Here is a 22,710-nt window from a genome sequence, read left to right as displayed (position 1 = left end):
GCAAACTCATCAAAGGTTTTGTGTCTCTCCATGAGTCTGGTTTCTCAGTGGGCCTCATCTCACTGAAGTTGTATTACAAACATTCCATGTAGTCAGAGATCTCTGAACCTCCTTTGCTTTAAATGAACTGTGTAGCTCTTTATCTGCTAAGCACACTTACTGATTGCCTTCAGACTTTCTAGAAAAAATCTACCACAGGATGTAAAGATGTTATGTGATAGGAAACAGAAGATGAATTATCCTGGTGAACTAAAGGTGCTAGAGTTTGGGGAAAGAAAGGTCTTAACACTGACAAAGCAGTAATCAGCTGTGAATGTATCATGCCTTCCTATGTTACCACCTCACTACCATGCCAGTGGAACTTTGTGGATGTTGTCATTTTTATATCTGAGTATCTTAGAGAATTATCTAGAAATAAATTTAAGTACATCAGATGAAGTTCTATTTCCTAATGCTTTCAGAGACAGATGAAAACCTTACCGTGGCTCTGCTACAAGTATTTTTCAAGACCTCGGTGTTTGTGAGACATCCTTAATTCCAAAATTGAGGATGATTCTGTTACTGGAAAATCTCATCGATTCAGCCTTGTATCACCCTCTGATAATGTCACAGACACTGCTGAAGAGAAGATGCATACTATAAGAGATGATGAAATGAAAAAAAACTAGCAAAGAAAGTGCAGTCTTCCACGCAAGTAGTCCATGCTCTCAAGATGTCTGCAAAGCTGGCAGAACACACATCATCCTTAGTGAAACATCTGAGCATTTCAGTCATACTGAGGCAGAAGTTTCTGCATCCAAAACACATTTTAGGTTGCTAGAATCCAGCTGCAACATAGTTTTGTTACGATATTTAAAGCACCATTCAGAATGTAGATGAGATGGCTGTGCTAAAGAATAGCTTTATCAGTTTCAGTAAAATACATCCAGAAGACAGCAAAGTAGCAAAAGCAGCATTTTTTTAAAGCAAAACAAAAATATCTTATACAGACTCTGCAAATTTGTGGAGCTGCTGGGATTGTATTTTAATGCAATCTATTCATTATAACTACTATGGGTAAAAAGCTACCACTAATATATTACACAATAATCCTGCTACCACTTTGAGGAAGTATGGAATAGTCAGAGCTCCTAGTGAAACAGGTATGGCAGTGCAGCATCTTAAGCGTGGTCTGGGCATCTGTCTCAGCAATGGGTAAGGTAAAATCATTTTAAAAAATGGTTTCACTGCAAGCACAGACAGGGACCAAAAATTCACGAGTCTTGCATAAAAAGGGATCTTCTAACCTGTGTATTTAACTTTTTAATTTTTACCTATTCCAGTCATCACTGCTGACTTGTCCTTGATGAATATAAAAAAAGTCTTGATTTTGAATGTAATCTTCATGAAATAATCTACAAAAATGAAGTATCTGTGAATGAGAATATGATACGATTACTTTACATAATTTTGGGAGTTCTTTATTGGTACTCACCATCCGCACTAAATACACCCGGAAAAAGGATACTAAAAAATTCTTTCAGCAGAGGTCCAACTACCTTCAACAAGAGGTCTGTTTTTCCCAAGTATATAAAAATATAGAAAGTATAAATCAGTCAAAGATGCAGAATGTGTATAATTAAGTCTTACATCTTTAACCATAGTGATTATATTGATAATTTGTAAACCTCTGCCCAGGTCTAATTTATCCATATAATTTTTTTTTATGTAAACAGCAAGAGACACAAATTACATCAAAGCAGAAAGGAGATGCTGGCAAAACAAAAACTACGGAAAGATGCTGAGGATGGGATTCAGTTACCTGCATATAAGCTTCTAATGGCATCTTGGACAGTCTAGGGACTATCTAGGGATCATCTCTTTCTCATCTGCTGCCACTCCAGAATGGTGCTACTCCTCTGTAAGTCCTATGCCATATCTGCCAGCCCAGTGTGGCTGTCTCAGATATCCTAGGGCATTGAAAATAGTAATGGTTGCTTATATTTAAGTAATGAATCCCACCCTGACAATTTATGTTCAATGATATGCAAGCTCTGTCCAAGCTAACCCCAGAAAAAGATGCAGAGGAGGGGAGAATGGAGACACCCAGGGTAGTCCATCTGAACCAGCTCTGGTCCTGAAACAATACAGCCAAACCAAACTGGCGTATCCTCACACGGCCCTGCTGTGCTACGTAAGTTTATTGGTTGGGTTTTGTCAACTCAAGGATCTTTGCGTGATCATACGTTACATATTGTAGAAACTGCATAGTTTAGGGAAACAGGAAAATTTTGGCTTCCTCTTTGCATTTTGGCTGTATGATGAGGGAACAGTCCTCAGATACAGGTGGCTGAGAAGACCAAGGAAGAAATCAATATATATTTGTAGCTAGGAAATCTGTCCCAGTAAAATGAACACTAATCAGCTGTCTTTGTTTGTAGACTATTTTGCTTTTTTTAAAAATCTCACCTTCCTTCATTCTCTTGTCACTACTAACAGAACAGAGCATGATTTTGCTTTTCTACTTTCCTTTCATAGCCACTTAGGATCTTGTATCTTTGAAATATGCTGTCCATCAGAGATTGCAATCTGCCTTGTACAGTTCTCAGGTATGTTTAAATCTTCTTTTACCCTTCAAAGGCTGGCTGAAAGAAGTGCCATTATTTCAGGCTGTAGCTTAACAGTGTATAATCTCTCTCCCGCCTTCACCAAAGACCTTCATTCGCTGAAGGTCAAGGTATTAGAGTGTTATTTTTAAATATACTCCTAGCAGTGAAGAGTTAAAAATAGACTTCTACAAAAATGTACAGTAATTGATTAAACCTTGTTAGCCATCACATGAAGATGATAAGTCCTCCCAGAAAAAGACATAGTAAAGCAGCTTTGACATGGCTTTATACTTAGAAGACCAGCTGCAGGCTTACTGGGAAGGAGTTCACAACATAGGCTCTTGGATTATTAGCAGAAAAAGCAGCTTGATTCTGGAAAGGAAGGGAAGAAGACACAAGAAAAAATTTTCCTCATTGTGATCTCCAAGGGAATTCCATGGATTCTCTACTTTGGAACAACCACCAGTAGACAGAAAGCTTGAGAAGATGGAGCTAGGAAAGGCAAAGCTGCTGAGAACCGGCCTCAATGCTTTATATCAGGCCGTCCACCCCATGCATGGAATTGCCTGGACGGATGGGAAGCAAGTGATACTGACTGGTTTACACTATCATAATGGAGAGCTAAAGTTTGGAGACTCAAGTGTTGTTCGTCAATTTGAACATGTTCATGGGCTTTACTGGGGCCCATGTTGCTCTACAGACACCCCAGCTTTGCTCGCTGTTCAGCATAAAAAGCATGTTAGCATTTGGCAGCTGGGCTACAGCACTGCAGAGAAGAACAAACCCTTGATTTCTCAGACTTGTGAAGTTGGTGAGCCGTTTCCACTGCTTTCTCAGGGCTGTGTTTGGCATCCAAAGAAGGAGGTCTTGGCTGTGCTTACAAAAAGAGATGCTTCAGTCTTGCATGCTGTTCGTACCGACAATACCAGAGTTAAGGCAGATATCAAAAGCAGTGGGCTTATCCACTGTGCTTGCTGGACTAAGGATGGTAATCGTTTAGTAATTGCTATAGGGAGTGCCCTGCATTCCTACATATGGGATGATGCTCAGAAAACTCTAAAGACCTGCTCCTTTTGCCCAGTTTTTGATGTGGGAGGTTATATCTGTGCTGTAGAAGCCACACTGGATTTCCAAATTGCTGTAGCTACTGAGCTTCCTTTAGATAATATCTATGGTTTGAAAGCAGGCATTGCATTTGATATTCTATCTGGTACAGAAACTGGTTCTTTAATCTCACAGTCTTCTCTGGTGTTTGGTGATGAGGAATACTCCATGGATCTGCGAAGAAAGTCCACAGATTCAGGTAGATCAGGTGCTGATTCAGTTGCTTCTTCTTCATCAGGTCCTGTGGATTTAACCCGTATCCTTGCAAACCACCGTCGATCTGATCCCGGTCCTCTTATTACTCTGAAACGCAAAAACTCTGCAGCAACAAATGGTCAAGATTCTTCTCATTTGATCTTGGTGACTTTTGAGAGGAAGGTAACCACCACCAGAAAAGTCACCATCCCTGGTATTCTGGTTCCTGATATAATGGCTTTTGACCTTAGAGCTCAGATTGTGGCAGTAGCCTCTAATACTTCTAATATTGTTTTGGTGTATTCAGTTACCTCTTCCTGCATGCCTCGTATTCAACAAATCCAGCTGGAAAAAAATGAAAGACCAAAGGGCCTCTGCTTTTTGACTGATAAACTTCTATTGATTCTGATTGGCAAGCAAAAGTTCCCTGAGCCTAGTCTTATTCCGTCTTCAAGTTCAGACAGGTATGTAATGCGTTTGATGATCAAAGAATTGATGCTGGAAGAAGGTTCTTCAGCATTGCCTGAGACTAAGCAGAATATGTTTTATAACTTTGAATCCTCTGTTCATATACCTGGAAAAAGAAATCTCTTTGAAACCCTTGCTACAGAAGACCAACCTCAAAACAGGGGTCTGTTAATACCAAGAAGCACAGTTATTCAATCTCCTAGTGGCAGGAGAAGACTCACTGAAGAAGTAAAGATCCCTAGTTATGATCAGAGCTCTTCATCAAGTGTGAGTGACCTGGATGAAAAAAGGCTCCCAGGTGACCCCTCGGTGGCCTTGGAAACATTGGATGCTGAACCTACCAGTTGTTCAGTGTCTCTTCCTCATTTTGGAACACCTACCAGGCTTTCCAGCAGACCATCTTCCCCTAAAGTGCAGTTCAACGTGATGCAAGAAACATCAAGTTCTCCTAAAAACAATTTGCCAAGTGAAGGAGGAATGAGTCACATATCTAGAAATTTAGAGAGACTTTGTGGCAGCTTCAATGAGATACAACTAAGTCTTTCTGAAATAACAGACTTTGCTAAGAATGGGAGGAGGATATCCTTAGCCTATCCATGTTCACAGGAACCACCTGTCATTCATATCACTTACCAGGTAACTTTTTTGTCATCTTAAAGATACTGTGATAGGACACTGAATTTTTAAACAATCTAGTATTTATTTAGCTTTAAATCAAGAGGATGCACTTTAATTCTTATCAACCCATGAGAAATGTAACCTGAGTTTGGCATCAAGCTTAATCTAAAATGGTATTATAATTTGTCATTGAAACAATAACTCAGGATGATGTGGATAACTTGGAGGATACTTCACATGGGAGATTTGTGTCTGTTCATTCTTCTCTGATTATGCACAACTGTCTTGGATACTATCTGATTTTGTGTGCATCTATCAAAATGAGAGAACGGAGCCAAACAGTTGTCAATGTACAAAAGGTTTATATGTTAGTTTAGTGTAGAGATGAGCCTATGAGTAGGGTGGTAGAGAGAAACATAATAAATTCAAACCTGAGCTCAAATCCAAAGTTTAAAGATAACTAGACTCTCATGAAGACTGAAACAAAGTGTTGAATCCCAATTTATGGAAAATTCAGATGGGCATGACAAAAAGCTGACTTATTTCTACGTCAATTTCTCACCACTAATCTTCACAGAGCTGGACATACTCAATTTGTAAAACATATTATCACTTCAAATTTTATGGAAAAAAATAATTTGCTAATATGTAATTATCATTTTGTTAAATAAATAGATGAATGTCAAATCATCACGCTCCTATCCCACCCTTGTTTTGGCAAAATTCCTACTGGCTTCAATAAGAATTTCAACTAAGGAATGTAGGTTGGGTAATTATTTCTGGCTATTATTCTTAGTATTATTCACAGTAATACTAACATTATACTGATAGTATTTTTGGTCATGCTGATGCTAGTGGTATTGCTGCTAAAACTGGGGTCTCTTTCAGGATGTAGATGCCAGTTAGAAACGCATTCTTATCTACAGCAACATAAGCAGCATTATGTCAAAGTAATACATGACATTGTGATGATGCTGAAGTATGTACTTCTCAAACAAATTTGACTTCCTTTTACTTTAAAGGAATCCATACAGACATCTAAGTATCCATCCTTAAACACACATTAAGGGAATGGTGACTCAATTCAATCATATTCATTACTTTTTAGCAATTGTTTACCTGGCATTTAAGCAGATTCTAGAATGTTAGGTACTCTGGATAAAAGAAAAGCTTTCAACCTGAATTAGTCAATAATTTAACTTGAATACATTATACAAATTCTGGTGAAAAAAGCAACATGTCTATTTTAAATAATTTAGGATTTTATTTGCCAAGAAGCAAGCCCTTCTGTTCTCCAGCATGTTCAAATTATTTCTGATCTCTTAACATAAATCAGCTTATTTATTTAGCAAGCAGCCCTATCTCTTGGATTCGATTGGATTAACCTTTGCAAAGAGAAGTTTTGTTTGTGACACGTAGCATTAATCTAAGATCTGAAGTCATTGTGCATGTTTGGTTGCACAAGCAGTAAGAATTAATTATCCTGATTTTTCTTTGGAAGGAAAAAAAAATATTAGTGCTTCTAAAATATTGCTAGACTAACCACATTTAGAAAGGAAGACTCTTATTTATCTGAATAGGTTAGTTTCACATTGAGCCAGCAGAAAGCACTGTTAGTACCACATTTTAACGACTCAGAAAAAGTACCACTTAACGTCTTTCTGGCACACATAGCTTTTCTGTGTAAGTCTCAACTAATGCCTTGCATAGTTCAGCCTCTCTTCTGAAATCTAACAGGATCACAGCATGATGCCAAAGAAGAATGAAAAATAGATTGATGGCAAAAAGGCCTCCAGACAGACAGGGAAATATTTGCTTCATAGGCAGCTAATAATTTTCTCAGAAAATAGTTGTTTTGATTAGTTGGGATTCAGACATCTGAACCTTGTTCCTCCTTCAGGAGTTGATTAGCGCTCTGTGAGCTCAGAGACCAGCTGGGCTGTGGGTTCCAGCCAGGCTCTGTGTTCACAGTGCAAAAAGTCAGGAAATAGCTTTATTGCCTTATGATATAAATATCAGCCTGTGGAAAACATTCTAAGCTTTAGGAACACTGCAGTCCAGTCAATAATATGGCCATTATCTTTCAGCTTTTTGTGCCAAGTGCATGTCTTCTTAAGTCTTTGTATAATCCTCAACACAGCAGAGGCTCAATCTTGATTGAGAAATCTATTGTACTATAAAATATAATAATCAGTACCGCATAACCATATTTATGCATTAAAAACATAAAAGGAAAGTTTAAAACATGATAGATAAAAATGTAGCAATAATTAACAGGCAATTACGAACACTGTTGTGCAGAAGCGTTATTGACATATTTATGTATGTTTCCAGTTCTGCTTAGAAAACCATAATGTAAAGCAGAATGTGTATTACTTAATAATTCATGATGTCTGCTCACAAAATAGCCTTCAAAACCTTTGTTTATTCTGTTAGTGCTAGCCTACCTATAACTCCTCTGAAGTCACATCCATGCAGTACTACCAGAATTTATATTCTTTGTAGCCCGTAGCCACAAAAGAAAAACATGATCACTCACACTTTGGAAATGTCACTGCACTATCACTTGTGTAATAGCATTCAGCCACCAGAGGTGACTTGATCATTCAACCCTGAAAAGCAAATATTATTGCTCTTTCATCACATACAGACTTGTGATTCAGGATAGTGTGGGAGGACAGACAGACGAACGCAATAAGATGATATTATTTAAAAAGAAAAAAAAAAAAAGAAGAGATGAGGGTCTGTCACAGATTTGTTTCTGTTTCATTTTGCAAAAAGATACTTTTATCATCCTTTTCCCCCAGAAAAGAAACAGCTGCAGAATATTTAAACTAGCCTCATTCAAAAGCTAATTACAGTGGAAATAAAGCCAATCTGGATTTGAAATTAATGGCATTTAGGCAAATCTCTCCAGGAGGAATAAAATTCATCTTAATCTGAAGAATATCTTAAAACTCCTACATTTTGCTCACAAGCAGTATTATATCAGAAGTGTGTATCACTGAGAGCATATATTGCATAATTAAACAGGAAATAAATATCTTTTCAGCAATTAGTCATGATGATTTCCTTTTCTTAGCACTCACCAATAATTGTATACAAGTCAATTTGTACTTTTATAGCATCTTCATACAATTTACTATGGGAAACTTTATTGCCAAGGTCAGCTATAAAATAAACAATTTTTTTACATAGAGCTGAAAGATGAATAGAAAAGGTCCAAACATACGGCAATAAAGTTCTTCTGATAGAAATACATGAAGTAGAGATAAAGAAGGGGGGTATAAGGGTGGCACAGTAAAATGAGCAAAGACCAGGCTGCAATGATCAGCTGTAATAAGACCATGAACCTTTCTGAAATCCAAAGGGCAATTTTGACTCAGGTTGAGCAATAGAAAGAAAGTCATGAAAATGATGGAAGAGGAAGGTGATATGACTGCTCCCTGGAGTAAGAAACTAGTCAGCCATCCTGAAGTTTAGAAGGAAGAGATTTAGGATGACCATAAAAGAAAGACCTGAAGTAGTCTAGAGAAGGTGTGATTAATGCATGGATAACATTTTGAGCAGAGGTTGAGGAATTTGTTAGGAACAAATTCTGACAACAATGTTCTGAAACTGATCAATAGCAGACAAGCAGGGCTTGTAGAGGAGAAACAATACCTTTTATTAGAGCAGATGATTTTTTTGTTGGATACATAGATCCAAAAGAAAAGGAATATGTAATGTCAGAAATGAATCCACGTTTTCACACTGTGCAAAGGAAGTAAAGATCTGGGTTAAAAAAACCCCCACACTCAAATCATAAAGATCATGGAAGCACAAGCATGAGGACAAAGGCTCTATCTTAGATGCCAATATACCTGAAACAGTAGTTGCATGACTATTAACAGGGAGCCAAGAGTAGAGAAATCCTAGCATCCTGTCATCTGAAATATTGATATGCACTATAAATGCAAACTGCACTGGGATTTAAGCACCCCTGAGCACCTCAGATCTTTTCCAGTGTAAACATTTTACAGGCTTATGCTTCTCTGATGGGTTAATTAAGGTTGCAACTGGAATGCCCCACAAAAGGGCAAGCAAAGATATTAAGATCTCCACCAAAATAAAATCAAGATCCACCAAAAATCAAACAGGAATCACAGCAACAGCAGAAATAATGACAGGAAAGGGGAGCAGTGCAGGCTGCCAAACCTGATTAATACTATCTGTGGCAATGCAGGACAAGGCTTAATGAGACACAGTACTTTGAATGTCAAAAATCATAGTTCTTATTCCTCTTCAGTGCTCTTCCTTCACCATCTAACTCTCTTTTCATTGTCTTCTGGGCCAGAACCCCCACATCTATTTAATTTACTAGTTTTTTTCTCATCCCACACAATTAATGTGGGGGCAAGGCAAAAGCAAGCTGACAAATGGGTACTAAGGTATCAAAACTGAAATCACCACTGAAGCACAACGCAAAGAGCTGAAATCAAGGGTTTAAGAAAATGAAAACAGAGTTCTAGGCAACTACAACACTATTCATCTTACAATGCAGAGATGTGACTGACTAATGTCATACCTTTCCTTTGTAAAGGAACAGATTATTAACACCAAGGATATGAAGAATATTTAAAATACATGTAATTCAGTACAGTACTTGAAATCATGCCACAGGGGAAATTATTTGTTCAACAGCAGAGAATAGGGATTAATAGAAGAAATATAAGATGGTTAAGGAATTAGCTGGAAGGAAGATAGTAAACGGTTATAGTAATATAAAAGAAAATGGAAGAAATTTACTAGTGGATTTTCTCATAATTGATCTTCAGGCTAATCTAACAGTTTCATTAATGATCTGATGAGATATGCTAATAAAATCTGTGTATGGCATAAAGTCAGTAGTATTTTCAATAGAGGATCAGGATATCAGGCCTGTAATTTGATGACCTAAGCATCTAAAATAAAAAAAATGTATTGAACTAATATGAAGTGCATAGTGATACATTCCAGGATTAATAGAAGGAATTTCTGCTATAAACTGGATATTCATTAGCTGGAAACAACCAAGGATGACAAAAGCTTGCACATGTTATGTGACTACAAGATGACTAAGAATCAAAAATGCGATATGTTCATGAAAAGAACAAAGGCAGTCTGTGAGTACATCAGTGAGGTTCATCCTGTAAGTAATGCAATACTGGGCAATACTGGAAGCAATACTGGAAGAATGAAGAACCACCCACTGTACAAGAAGGCCAGGTTCAAGACTATCTAAGTAACCTGAAGGTGCACAAGTCCTTGGGACCTGATGAGATGCATCTGGGGGCCCTGAGGGAACTGGCGGGTGAAGTGGCTAAGCCACCATTCATCATATTTGAGAAGCTGTGGCAGTCCAGTGAAGTTCCCACTGACTGGAAAAGGGGAAACATAACCCCCATTTTTAAAAAGGGAGAAAAAGAAGACCCAGGGAACTACAGGCCAGCCAGTCTCACCTCTGTGCCCAGCAAGATCATGGAGTGGATCCTCCTGGAAATGCCAGGGCACATGGAAAATAAGGAGGTGATTGGTGACAGCCAACATGACTTCACTAAGGGCAAATCGTGCCTGACCAATTTGGTGGCCTTCTACAACGGGGTTACAGCATTGGTGGATAGGGTAGAGCAACTGACACCATCTACCTGGACTTGTGAAAAGCATTTGGCACTGTCCCGCACAACATCCTTGTCTCTAAGTTAGAGAGACACGGATTTCATGGATGGACCACTCGGTGGATAAGAAATTGGTTGGATCGTTGCACTGAAAGAGTTGTGGTCAACAGCTCGATGTCCAAGTGGAGAGCAGTGATGAGTGATGTTCCTCAGGGATTGGTATTGGGATCAGCGCTGTTTAACATCTTTGTTGGCTACATGGACAGTGGGATTGAGTGCACCCTCAGCAAGTTTGCTGATGACACCAAGCTGTGTGGTGCGGTCGACACGCTGCAGGTAAGGGATGTCATCCAGAGGGACCTGGACAGGCTTCAGAGGTGGGTCTGATGAACTTCATGAAGTTCAGCAAAGCCACATGAAAGGTCCTGCACATGGGTTGAGGCAATCCCAAGCACAAATCCAGGCTGGGTGATGAGTGGATTGAGAGCAGCCCTGCGGAGAAGGACTTGGGAGTAGTAGTGGATGGAAAACTGACTATGAGCCAGCAATGTGCGCTCACAGCTCAGAAAGCCAACTGTGTCCTGGGCTGCATCAAGAGAAGAGTGGCCAGCAGGTCAAGGGAGGTGATTCTCCCCCTCTACTCTGCTCTTGTGACACCCCACCTTGAATATTGCGTTCAGCTCTGGGGTCCCCAGCATACGAAAGACATGGACCTGCTTGGGCAAGTCTAGAGGAGACCACGAAGAGGATGGGGGGGCTGGAGCACCTCCCCTGTGAGGATAGGCTGAGAGAGTTGGGGTTGTTCAGCCTGGCGAAGAGAAGGCTCCAGGGAGACCTTATAGCAGCCTTCCAATACTTAAAGGGGGCCTACAGGAAAGCTGGAGAGGAACTTTTTACAAGGGCATGGAGTGATAGGGCAAGGGGCAATGGCTTTAAACTGAAAGAGGGTAAATTTAGACTAGGTGTAAGGAAGAAGTTCTTTACTGTGAGGGTGGTTGAGGCACTGGGACAGGTTGCCCAGAGAAGCTGTGGCTGCCCCCTCCCTGGAAGTGTTCAAGCCCAGGTTGGACGGATCTTTGAGCAACCTGGTCTAGTGGAAGGTGTCCCTGCCTGTGGCAGGGCGGTTGGAACTAGATGATCTTTAAGGTCCCTTCCAACCCAAACCATTCTATGATTCTATGAACAGGTCCATGAGTCCTCATTTGGAAAACATTTTACATTTCTAGACATCCATGTGCAAGAAAGACACATTCAAACTGCAATCGATCATTAATCCAGTGTTAGTAAAACCAATTCTGATTGGTAGAATATTTTTACCTCACTGTTTTCTCAGTCGTTAAATTTAAGTTCATGAAGACGATCTTAGCATCCAGGCAAGTGTAGGCAGTGCTTAGGAAATACAAGATAAATAGTGAAAAAAGTCAAGAGGCAGAACTAGCTGACCACTCAGTAGGGTTCAAAAAAGTGATAGAAGAAATGTTTGTTTATTGTGCAAACACACGGTGTATAACTAATGCAGGAACCCTTTTGCCTTAGTAAATTATTCTTGTATATATTTGCATTCCAAAACATGAGTTTTGAAAGACAGTTTGGCAACGCTGTGATGGGCTGGTTACTGCCCAGAAGACCCTCTATAGGCTATAAAATCTGATCAAGGGGCAGGCTGACACAGATGAAGGAAAACAATTCTTGAATTGATGATTTCTTTCTGTTGGATTTTTGTTGAGGGAGAGTTGGATTTGACAGAAAAACTGCATTTAAACATTTAAACTGCATTTGACATTTAAACTGCAACAGGGGAGGTTCAGACTGGACATTAGGAAAAAATTTTTCACAGAAGGAGTGGTCAGACAGTGGAATAGGCTGCCCAGGGAGGTGGAGGACTCACCATCCCTGGATGTGTTTAAGGATCGTTTAGATGAGATGCGGGGGGATATGGTGTAGGGGAGAACTTTGTAGAGTCGGGCTGATAGTTGGACTCAATGATCCCAAGGGTCTTTTCCAACCTGAATGATTCTGTGGAAAAAAAAAAAAAGGAAAAAAAAAAGACAAGAAAACATACTACAGGAAGTTGGTTAAAAAATCTGAAACAATCTGAAAATATCCTCTCACATATGTGGAAATATATTTGTTTCTTCTGTGATTAATATGTTCTTAGTCTACCAATAAACTTTAGTTTAGGATAAAGCAACTAACATTAAGGAATTTTAATCTGAGAATTGCAAGTCCTCTGGCTTCTATTGGAGATAAATAGCAACATAGCAAAACCAGATATATATTTTGGGAAAAGGTGGATTAAATATAGATTTGGCTAGAAAATTGTCTTTAGGTTAAGGCATGAAAATGGGAAGTGCTAAGGTGAGATTTTAGCTGTATTTCTAACTCTGTCATAGATTACTTCCATGACCTTGAGTAAATCTCTTAATCTTCCTGTGTAACAGTTTGATCATCTATAAAAAGGGAATACTAAGAGTTACCTATCTCTCAAGAAGGCATGGATTTAAATCAGTTAATCTATGATATGATGTGTGTGAACATATTCCTCAAACAGTGTTATCATCACTTAAACACTTAAAGGCTAAATAATTAGAAGATTAAAACAGAGGAAGATTCTTGACCTGACAGAATTTGCCAGCAGACAAAAATAAATGTAAAGATAATTAAGTCTATCATTATAAACAGAAGTATATGACAAAGACAGAGAGAATAGCCAATATAAATGCTCACAAGTAATGAAAGACAAACAACTCTGAAACTTAAGCTTTGAGATCTGTACTTGAAAAACTGGTTAGGATAAAAAATAGATGGCGTGTAGTTTTGTATATACAAAAATGTCTTCCACTTCCAATGGCTGTTCTAGTAATAACTTGCAAGGCTAAGTAGGAAACATACTAGAACGAAGTCATCCTTAGTATACATTTCCATTCAAGTGATTTCAAGTCAACAGAGACAGAGCTAGATTATTTTCTGATTATTCTTGAGTTGAAGCATATCTAGGTGAAAAAATGAATCACTCGGATTAAGGCAATGTGCCTGTCTCATTTACAGTCCACCTTCTTCTATAATTCATCAACTGAAGCACAAGTTTGAATAAACTCTGCTACTTCAGCCTGAATTCAGGAAAATTAAATAGTCATGAGATGTGCTAATCCACAATATGCAGCAATGAAAAGCTTTGCACAGATACCTGTACAGGCAAATAGCATCTTTGCAATGTAAATGCAAAGCACAGGCTCACTGCTGAACATTCAGCCCATTGAGTTTTAAGTGTATTTAGGTTCAATAGAATATAGTACTATATAATCTGAAGAGACCTAAAAATGACAAGGAAGTTCTGTTATATAGTTATAGCAGTAATAAAAAGTTACTATAAGTTTATGACGAAGAAAATGATACTTCTTTGATGCATTCCTTAGGTTTTTTCCCCATTAATCACACAGCAACAAATTTCTGGCTGTTTTGAATAGAGAAAGATACAAGAAGACCTTTGAAAGTTGGAAAGTTTACATTTTTAATGGAAAGATATTTTTACAGTTCTTACACCTTCAATCGATCATAATATATAAATAAAAAACAATCAGCCATAGACTATCTGCATGGCCAATTTATGATAGAGTGGGGAAAAAATATTTTGCAACAGTTGGTAGACATTCTGATTTACAGAATCCAATGTGGTTGCATGACAGCACACATACTATGTAGAGAAAAATGAAAGGGATTGATTTAGAAAGGTTGTTACACAGCAAAAAAAGCACATGTTCACTGAGAGAGCAACTGAGTCAAAAGACAGCACAATTAGAAATGAAGACAAGCATTACGAGAGACATTTATTTAGTCAAAGATTAGATTACATTACTATGCACAGAAATAGAAGATGCAGTTGTGAATTCATTCAACTGTAAGTTTCATATTGGCAGGAAAGATTCAGGGGTATGAAGCAAACAGGGTAGGACTAGAATAGAAGTTAGGATAGATGACATCTTTTCAACCCATTCTAAAACGTTAACTTGGATCCCTTCTGAATGCAAAACAGAAAGGTCTAGGAAATGGGATAAATAGCCATAAAGGATGCCAAAGGAAAAAAAAAACCCCAAACATAACACATGGGAACTACACAGGAGGAAGGTATGGAGAGGAAAGAACAAAATGAAATTCACAGGACAAAGTATAACAAGATGATTTAGAAGAAAATGTCCAATTCACATATATTTGATAATGGCATTGAGTCCCTGGAAAATTCTTAAAGCTAAAATTACTTTCAAATTATAGCAGATAGGAAAGTGTAAATGCAAATATATACCCACTCCATAACCATATTGGTTCGACTATTTTGTGATCCTTGCACTTTGTAGTAATCAGAATGATGGAACACAAAGGTGTTGATTCTCAAGGCACGCTAAACTTCATGAAGCACAAATATGCCACCTCTATACTCAAGTGTGTTCTTTTAGTGAATGTCAGAGCAAGTTCCAGGGCTGTAAATCCATACATTCCCTCTCAAATAAAGTCACAGGATTCCCAAGCTACCTTGTTATGACAGCTTTTCAGAGAGCCTGTCACTATGTCCAGTCTCCCTGCAATTCTCTCTGTGCCAGAACTGAGGTTATTTTATTGGGGTGGAATAGCTGACCAATGACTATCAAAACCACCCATGCATACAACTTAAACTGAGCAGAGTACTCATTTGCTCTGGTAGCATCTTGGACAACTTTATTCCAGGCATGATATATTCCCTCCCACTGAACTGACTCTTCAGGCAGAAAGGCCCAATGGACGTGTACGTGCATGACCTAATATATGATGTATACAGGGCTGATGCAGTTTTGAGCTGCATAAGCACACAAAACAAAAAGCAAAGGGGCACATTCCTCTTCACATGGGACTATGAGATTGTGCTTAGAATTGCAGTGCATGATGGTGTCATCTATAAATTGTAGCAAAGACGGGCAAACAAAAAGCAAAATGACTGAAGAACTGAAAGGAATAAGAGCAGACAAGTGGTTAAAAGAACCCAGGCACAATGTCTAAGCTTTTAACAAGATCTTTTCTTTTACATGCATGCCTTTGAAGAAAAGTTTTTCAAATGGAGCAGTTACTGAAGAAACAAAAGATGTTCTCCTCTGTAATGGCAAGATCCATTTGAACTTAGTACAGCAGCTGTTCCATCTGGCTGTTATTGAAATGAAACATGGTATGTTTATTTTACTTCTGGTATCTGGTTTCACCTGAGATTTTTAGCGTAAAAGAGGCATTTGTGGTAGAATAATTAATTACCCCATACTGTAGTAAACTGAGATAGCTAACTTTTTTTGGTAATTTTGTTTTTCCTTTGTCTGAAATATGGCAGTGTCTCTTGAAATCACTTAAATGCTAAGTAACTGCAGAACTACCTATTAAGGGAGTAATATGTTAGATGCCTCTACAGAGGAAGACTGAGAAAATAATCAGTACAGTGTGTTGCCTGGAAATAGAAATGCTTCCTTGAGACCTTTTGGCATTTTGCTTTGCCCACCTTTACAAGCATGTCCCAGACCTGACAATAGAGAGTAGGTTGGAGAAAAATTCATTCTCAGAATATTATACATACATGCATCTTGTAGCATTTGGAATTATTTTAAAGATAAACAATGAAGCTCAATGTTCTAATTTGCCAATCTCACATTTCTACCACCCACCACTGATTAACTGGTAAGGACAGAAGCAGCTAGGGAAATCCTAGCCCCAAACTGGTCTCTGAATTACCTCATCCCTGTCTGTTCATGTATGCTACCTTCTCAGCAACGTACATACTGTTATTTTTTAGCCATTTCTCTATAATGCTTCTGATGTCTTTTCTCATCACAGTCAAAGTATATTATGATCTTACAGTACAGAGTAGTTGGCTATAATTATGATCTCCTTGCACGGTTTCCACACTGAGAGATCCATAAATTACTCTCTGTCTTACCCCTTGTTTTAGCCCCTGACGAGCTGAGACATATTGGCTTAATCAGTATACTCTGTCTTATGAGAAATGGATTCAACTATTGGTGAAATCAAAAAGAAAAGGAAAGTAATACTATAAGCTATAGTTGTCTAAATAATGACAGTTACATGCCAGATTGCTATATAACAGGCTTGTTGATGAAAAAGAAACCAGGCCTGGATGTTACTTGTGCTGCCACCAAGGACTGTGGGAAAAAGAGATGTAAAATATGCACCATTCTGCCATTCATATTCTGTTTATCTCCTTGTTGTTGATGAGACCACAAGAATGAAGAAAAGGGGCAACAAATACAACACAGATCAAGGGAGCTGCCTTTATCATGGCCTTTATAATGGCCTTTATTGGCCCATTTCTGTTTTGCCCTGGCTTACAGCAGTTCCTGAGAGTTGTTCCAGAAGGTAAGGATATACAGGTTTCATATTTTTGTCAGCAATCTCTCTTGACTGTACAGTGCAGGCATATATGAAAAAACTCTACTTGTTGAGGCCTGAGCTATTTCCCAGCAGGCTTCTGCAATAACACAAGGCTTTGCAGGGGCAACGAGGGTAACATTTTTGACCTGTAAGTCCCAGCTCTTGATTTTGGAAACAAATGCCCATGAGGAGAAAAAAGGTTTAGAATTCAGTATAAAAATAATAAATAATAGGCCTGAGAAAACCTAATTTCAGCTCTACAGAACAGTTGAATATTTAATATTTAATTAGCAGAACACCACTTCTCAATTTCATGCATTAGACTTCAGAGATATCAAAAAGACAATGTCTCAGAATCATCCTAATGTATCCCTCTTTCTGTTCAATGTGGTGCACAGCTTTTCTGAAATTGAGTCTGTTTGTTGACAGCAAAAAGAACAACTGAAACAAGAATCTTTCTAAAACTCACCAAAATCCTGCAGAATTATCAGGTTTGGGGCAGAAGTAGTTATATAGCTCTTTATTCAGTTCTGACCAGTACAGGTTTATATTCGTAAATCTTTCCTTTACCACAAGGCATGAATATTAAATGGGATGTTTAAAAATATCACTCCCATCCTTTAATACTGTATAATTAAAGGGGATGTAATGAAGAGCATGCTTATATTACAATGACAGCCAGGCATATTTTCCTTTGAATAAACACTTAAACTTGAATATATTGGGGGAAGAAAGTTCACAACTGTAGGCCAAATTCATACCCACAGCAAGGCTATTAAGATCATCAGAGTTATATGAGCAATGAACTTGGCCTCATCATTTGCACTTTAATCCCAGGACTGTAATACCATTACCTGTACTAAATATAGCCTGTCATATAGTGCCCTGGTATTAGCACACAGAAGTCTCTCTTTTCAGCAAGCCATCATCATAATAATAGTGCATTGCAAAAGGGTACTACCATTCTGCATGTTTTTCCACCATTGAAATATTTTGTGGGACATGCTTCAAAGCAAGTGTCAGCAACGACACAGAGAATTTCAAACATTTCAATGGATAACAATAAAAAGTCCCAAGAGTTTGACAGAAGAGTGTGCTTTATCAATTTGACCAACAATGTAACTATCGATTTGGACAGCAGAATTTCCACTTTCAAGTCCATTGCTTACAGAATCTGAAGACTGTCCAGAATTGGAAAGCAAGTGTTAAGAGTAGAAGATTAAAGATTCATGGTTTGTAATTACAATCTTCTTATGATGTAACAGGTGACACGACAACATGCGATAGTGTACAGCCTGGAAAAGTTCTTTGTTAATAGTATAAGGAGGGGAGATTTGCTTTGTCCAGGAACATGCTTTGTTATGACTGACAAAAATTAAGCATGGTTCTGCTAGATTTTCTACACTTCCTTTTTTCACACTCCTTTTCAAGACACAGTTTTATCTCCCACAATGAAAAATTTCAACAACAGAACATATCAGGGCTTTCTTTACCTCATATCCCAGGTAATGCCCCTGCTCAGTAATGACAGGATCATATGCTCTAAGAAAAACATGTGATACAAGGACTCCCACAATGCCTTTCAGTTGCTATGGATTTTTTTCTTTTCCATACAACGTCAAACTGAAAAGAAGGCAAATAGAGAATTCACTATTTTCTATAAGAAGTGCAATATCCAGTCCAAAAGGAAACAGATGAATCACTAGAAAAAAAATATATATGGTACAGATAGCTTCATTTTCAAGCTGACTTGCAAAGGGAAGTAAAAAACAGAGAGAGGTAGGTTTATTTTCTGCTTCTATGCAATACAGAAAGTGAACCTGAATGATTTTGATGTCTTTGTTTTTTAATCTTGCCTTTCTTTTTCAGAAAAAAAAAAAAGGATTAAAAATGTCATTCAGATTTTGTTCATTCTCTTTTTGAAAAGATTTGATAAATAATTAAAGGACAAGAGATTTTATTATATCAGCTTTTGTAAATCATCTTCAAGGTGTAACTTCTATTTGCTATATGAATTTGAAAACATACTGAACAATCTTGGCTTGACAGTAAAGGAGATGGAAACCCCTACTTCCTTCTAGAACAAATACAGCACAATCACTTTCTTTGCCAACTTTTTCAGTTATGATCTCTCCATCATTTGGGTAGAGCAGATGAGCAAAAAGGATAAGCAGAAGTACTAGAACAAAAGTCAGCATGGAAGGCTGGCTGAGTTTTCAGAAAATGGAGATACCTATAGTTTATCAGAACCAGCAAAGATGCACCTTGACTTTCAACTTAATTTAAATAAGGGCCAAAATACCTCAAACCTTTCAAGAGCTTTCATTTAGCCCCCTTCGCATTTACACAAAGGTGTGCTTAGCACGGATTGTCAGATCTTAATGTCATCAGCGTAATAAGGCTTTAGTGCACAAAAAGAAACCTGCGTGCTGGCTGACTTTTTATTTACATAACCAGAGCAGTCAGTACACTCATTTTCTTTTTTTTTTTTGCTTAATTTTTGTAGGCTCTTCTTGGATTGTGCTCACTGCAGACAAGGACGGCTTTGTGCCATTAATATTCAAAGCAACACAAGAGATAATCATAAGGGATGGAACTGACAGTTCAGAAGTCCATGGAGGTCACTCCTACAAGAAAAGCATTCAGTGCGACCACCAAGCAGAGTGATGTCATTTCTGAACAAAGAACACTAATGACCTTCTTTTCTAATAAAATACAGAGACATTCTTCAGTGTCAGAAACTGAGTGACTAGAAAGCTGTCTTCATTACTTTCAATGTATTTTAACTGTTAAGTCTGTGGCATTGTTACACTATAGCTAAATCCTAGGGTTGGCTGGTCCCTCATGATTTCTTCTGAAGGATCAGACCTAGAGTGAAGTTTACCACAGCTGTTGCTATTAATGGCTGCCCGTGGAGTGGAGCAGAGAGACTAGCCTCTACTTTAACTGTGGTCAGGATGTTCTTGGAGAAACAATATTATGCTAAAAATCATGCAGTAACAACAAGTCTAGCTAATACAGGTGTAGAGTCCACCCGAAAGCTCAAGAAAATACAACTGAAAAGCATTTATATTCATTAATGAAAACTGGGAAGGGAAAGAAACCCCCTGCTTCAGGCTCTCTTTGTTGTTCCAGTTGGATCCCATGGAAACCTACAACGTTTTCAGAAATGCTTAATTTTTATATAAAAGTGTTCAATTACTAAAAAGGCTGCATCACGGGCTCTTGTCAGTGTCTTACACAGCACATAGATTTATATTATACATGCACACAGAAGAGAAAGAAAAAACCTTGCAAGGTAAATTAAGGATCAAAGACATTGAACGTAAATTTCATTTGGCTAAATGCTGGTGTCTACACTGAACTTGTCATCTAGATTCCTGTATGATCAGTCAAGAAAAGCAAAGCACTTCTACAGCAGATTACTCATGCCCTAACATAGATTTCTAAAACCGAACGTAGTGAACCATCCCTATTAAGTAAGTAAATAAATGCCTATTCCTTTCCACTGACTGCAAAAGCAAGCTTGGGTGACCAGTTTAAATATAAACATTTACATTTAGTCAGATGCACCTCACCCTCAGAGTCAAGAGGCAATACAGATACATCTGAGAAACAGGCAGGCAGATTCATGAAAATTAAACTACCATGATTATGTGACAGAAAGAGGCATAAGGGAAGAACTGAATGAAGTCCCTAACTTTTCCTCCTCTAAATGCAAAGAGATGTGTAGAGCGTAATGAGCAGCCACGTGTGTGAGGCTGAGCATTTTGTACTGCTGGACAGGCCCCAGCAGAACCCGTGGAAAGGCATGCCTGCTTCACCCTGTACATTCAGGAAAACATAAAAGGGGTGAGACTTATTTAAGCTGCTATTAAGACTTATTTTTCATACTGTGCATTTTGGGTCTTGTTAATATTCCTAGAGAGTCATTTTTGCCTGCCTGGGAACCATGGCAAGCCTGTTTATGGGGCACAGATACGCTAAAACCCAGCTACAATACTTCACCCCATACCAAGGCTGGATCAAGAAGGTAGATCTATGGTCTGAAGGCACCTAATGGGTTTGGAGGTTTGGCATTAGCACCATTCCAGTGATGCAGCCAGAAACCTCATGAGGAATAGTTTCAGTTCCTGAAATTAGGAAACAGTTTCAATTCACTGAATTAAATAATGTCCTTCTCATGCAAGTATTCTCGTGGAGACAAAGGAATCATCATTCTAAATCGCCTACAACCACAGGTATGCAATGTAGCCGGGTATATTTGTACTACCTTGTTTGCAATGATCTTTTTAAGCAGCCTTGAGGAGCATTCCTGTTTGTAAAACAAAACAAAATAAACCTGACCTTTTAACTATTAAACACATCTATTACTTTACAGTTATTTGGTTAATTGGATTGCCTGCTACTTTACATTAAAATTGTGTTCAGAAAGGTATTTGTATTATTATTGCTTTAAAAATTTGGTTTAAGTCATGCTTTCCTTCACTGAAATCAGCACAAATCATTGAAATCAAATAAGTAACACAGAGGTTCACAGACTTAGTATGGTGAGGGAAGACATTATCAAATTTCTAAAAGACATAGCACATTTTGAAGCAGCACATTTTGAAGCAGCAGATGTTTCTAATCCTGCAAATACACATGAACAACATCCTTGTGTCTCACAACAGTATCTAGTATTTACAATACTTATGTTATGGCCAAGTAAAATAAAACTTAATTATATCTAACTAGAATGATGGGAGGATATATTTTAGAGGACTACTTAGGCTCAACTAAAGGAAGAACTAAAAGAAAATTTTTCTCACAAATATCTTCTACGGGTGGTAGTCCCGTAGTTTGATCCACTTGAAATAAAGCTAATGAACCACAAAAAATGTTACATGGAACAGTCCTGCACTCTGAACATATAAACTTGAAGAAAAATGGGTTGATAATACATCAAGACACTTTTGTTTGTCCTGTATAGTTTCTTTGAGTTCATTATATACATTATTCATAAGGACTTCCTTGCTGCTAGAGAAATAGTCACGTTTCACCTTCCACCTTATGCCTTAGTGCTGTCCACCAGCCAAAAGGGGAATTCTGAGAAGGTGAAAATATTAACTAGCAGAGATCAGCGAGTATCCAGGCATCAAAGATGATTCAGAACTTATCACTAGACATTTAATTGTCAGTTTGTCACACTACCATTTTAATTTTTCATGTACTGCTCTTCTACAAAACAATCTGAATGTTGAGAAGATCAGGAGTGAAAGGAGCTTCTCTGAATGGCTATCAAAGTTTGGTCTGGTTTGGTTCAGTTTGGTTCCGTTCGGTTTGTTTGGGTTTGGTAGAGGTAAAAAGAGGCAAATAAACTTTTAGATGGCAAAACAACTAGTTTCAGGGAATAGCTGGCTGTAAAATTCAAAAACTTAGTTCTGTGATGCTTAATGAACTTCTGGATTTGTTATACTTTGGTGACATTGTTTCCCACTGCTTTATGATTCAAGGGTTATTCAACCTAATCTGCCTGAAGGTGCTATCATCACTGAGCAGAATTGGTTTGGTAACAAATGAGGATCCCAGTTAATCTTGTTGGACACTTTCAATTTTATAGGAAGGCTTAAGAAAAATATACTATATACCAATTAAAATTTTATAGTGTTAAAGAATAGCACTGCCCCCCCATTTATGAACACACTATGATGTACAGGTAG

General features: G+C 38.0%; 1 protein-coding gene across 1 annotated transcript; it reads left to right on the top strand.

Annotated features, from left to right (window-relative positions):
- Positions 1-3,074: 3,074 nt before the first annotated feature.
- LOC141921888 (WD repeat and coiled-coil-containing protein-like) lies at positions 3,075-21,363 on the top strand. Its single transcript, XM_074820814.1, has 3 exons — positions 3,075-4,991; positions 15,680-15,800; positions 19,515-21,363. The coding sequence occupies exons 1-3, from the start codon at positions 3,075-3,077 to the stop codon at positions 19,673-19,675; spliced, it is 2,199 nt and encodes a 732-aa protein (XP_074676915.1). The 3' UTR covers positions 19,676-21,363.
- The last annotated feature ends 1,347 nt before the right edge of the window (positions 21,364-22,710 follow it).

The sequence above is a fragment of the Strix aluco genome, chromosome 3 (genome assembly GCF_031877795.1).
Source record: "Strix aluco isolate bStrAlu1 chromosome 3, bStrAlu1.hap1, whole genome shotgun sequence".
Classification (NCBI taxonomy): Eukaryota; Metazoa; Chordata; class Aves; order Strigiformes; family Strigidae; genus Strix; species Strix aluco.
This window is presented reverse-complemented; position numbering and strand designations above follow the sequence as displayed.

Coding starts and splice junctions, on each gene's coding strand:
- LOC141921888 (XM_074820814.1), top strand. CDS start 3,075: ATGGAGCTAGGAAAGGCAAAGCTGCTGAGAACCGGCCTCAATGCTTTA. Junction 4,992..15,679: donor TCATTCATATCACTTACCAG/GTAACTTTTTTG, acceptor ATGCCTTTGAAG/AAAAGTTTTTCAAATGGAGC. Junction 15,801..19,514: donor TGTTATTGAAATGAAACATG/GTATGTTTATTT, acceptor TAATTTTTGTAG/GCTCTTCTTGGATTGTGCTC.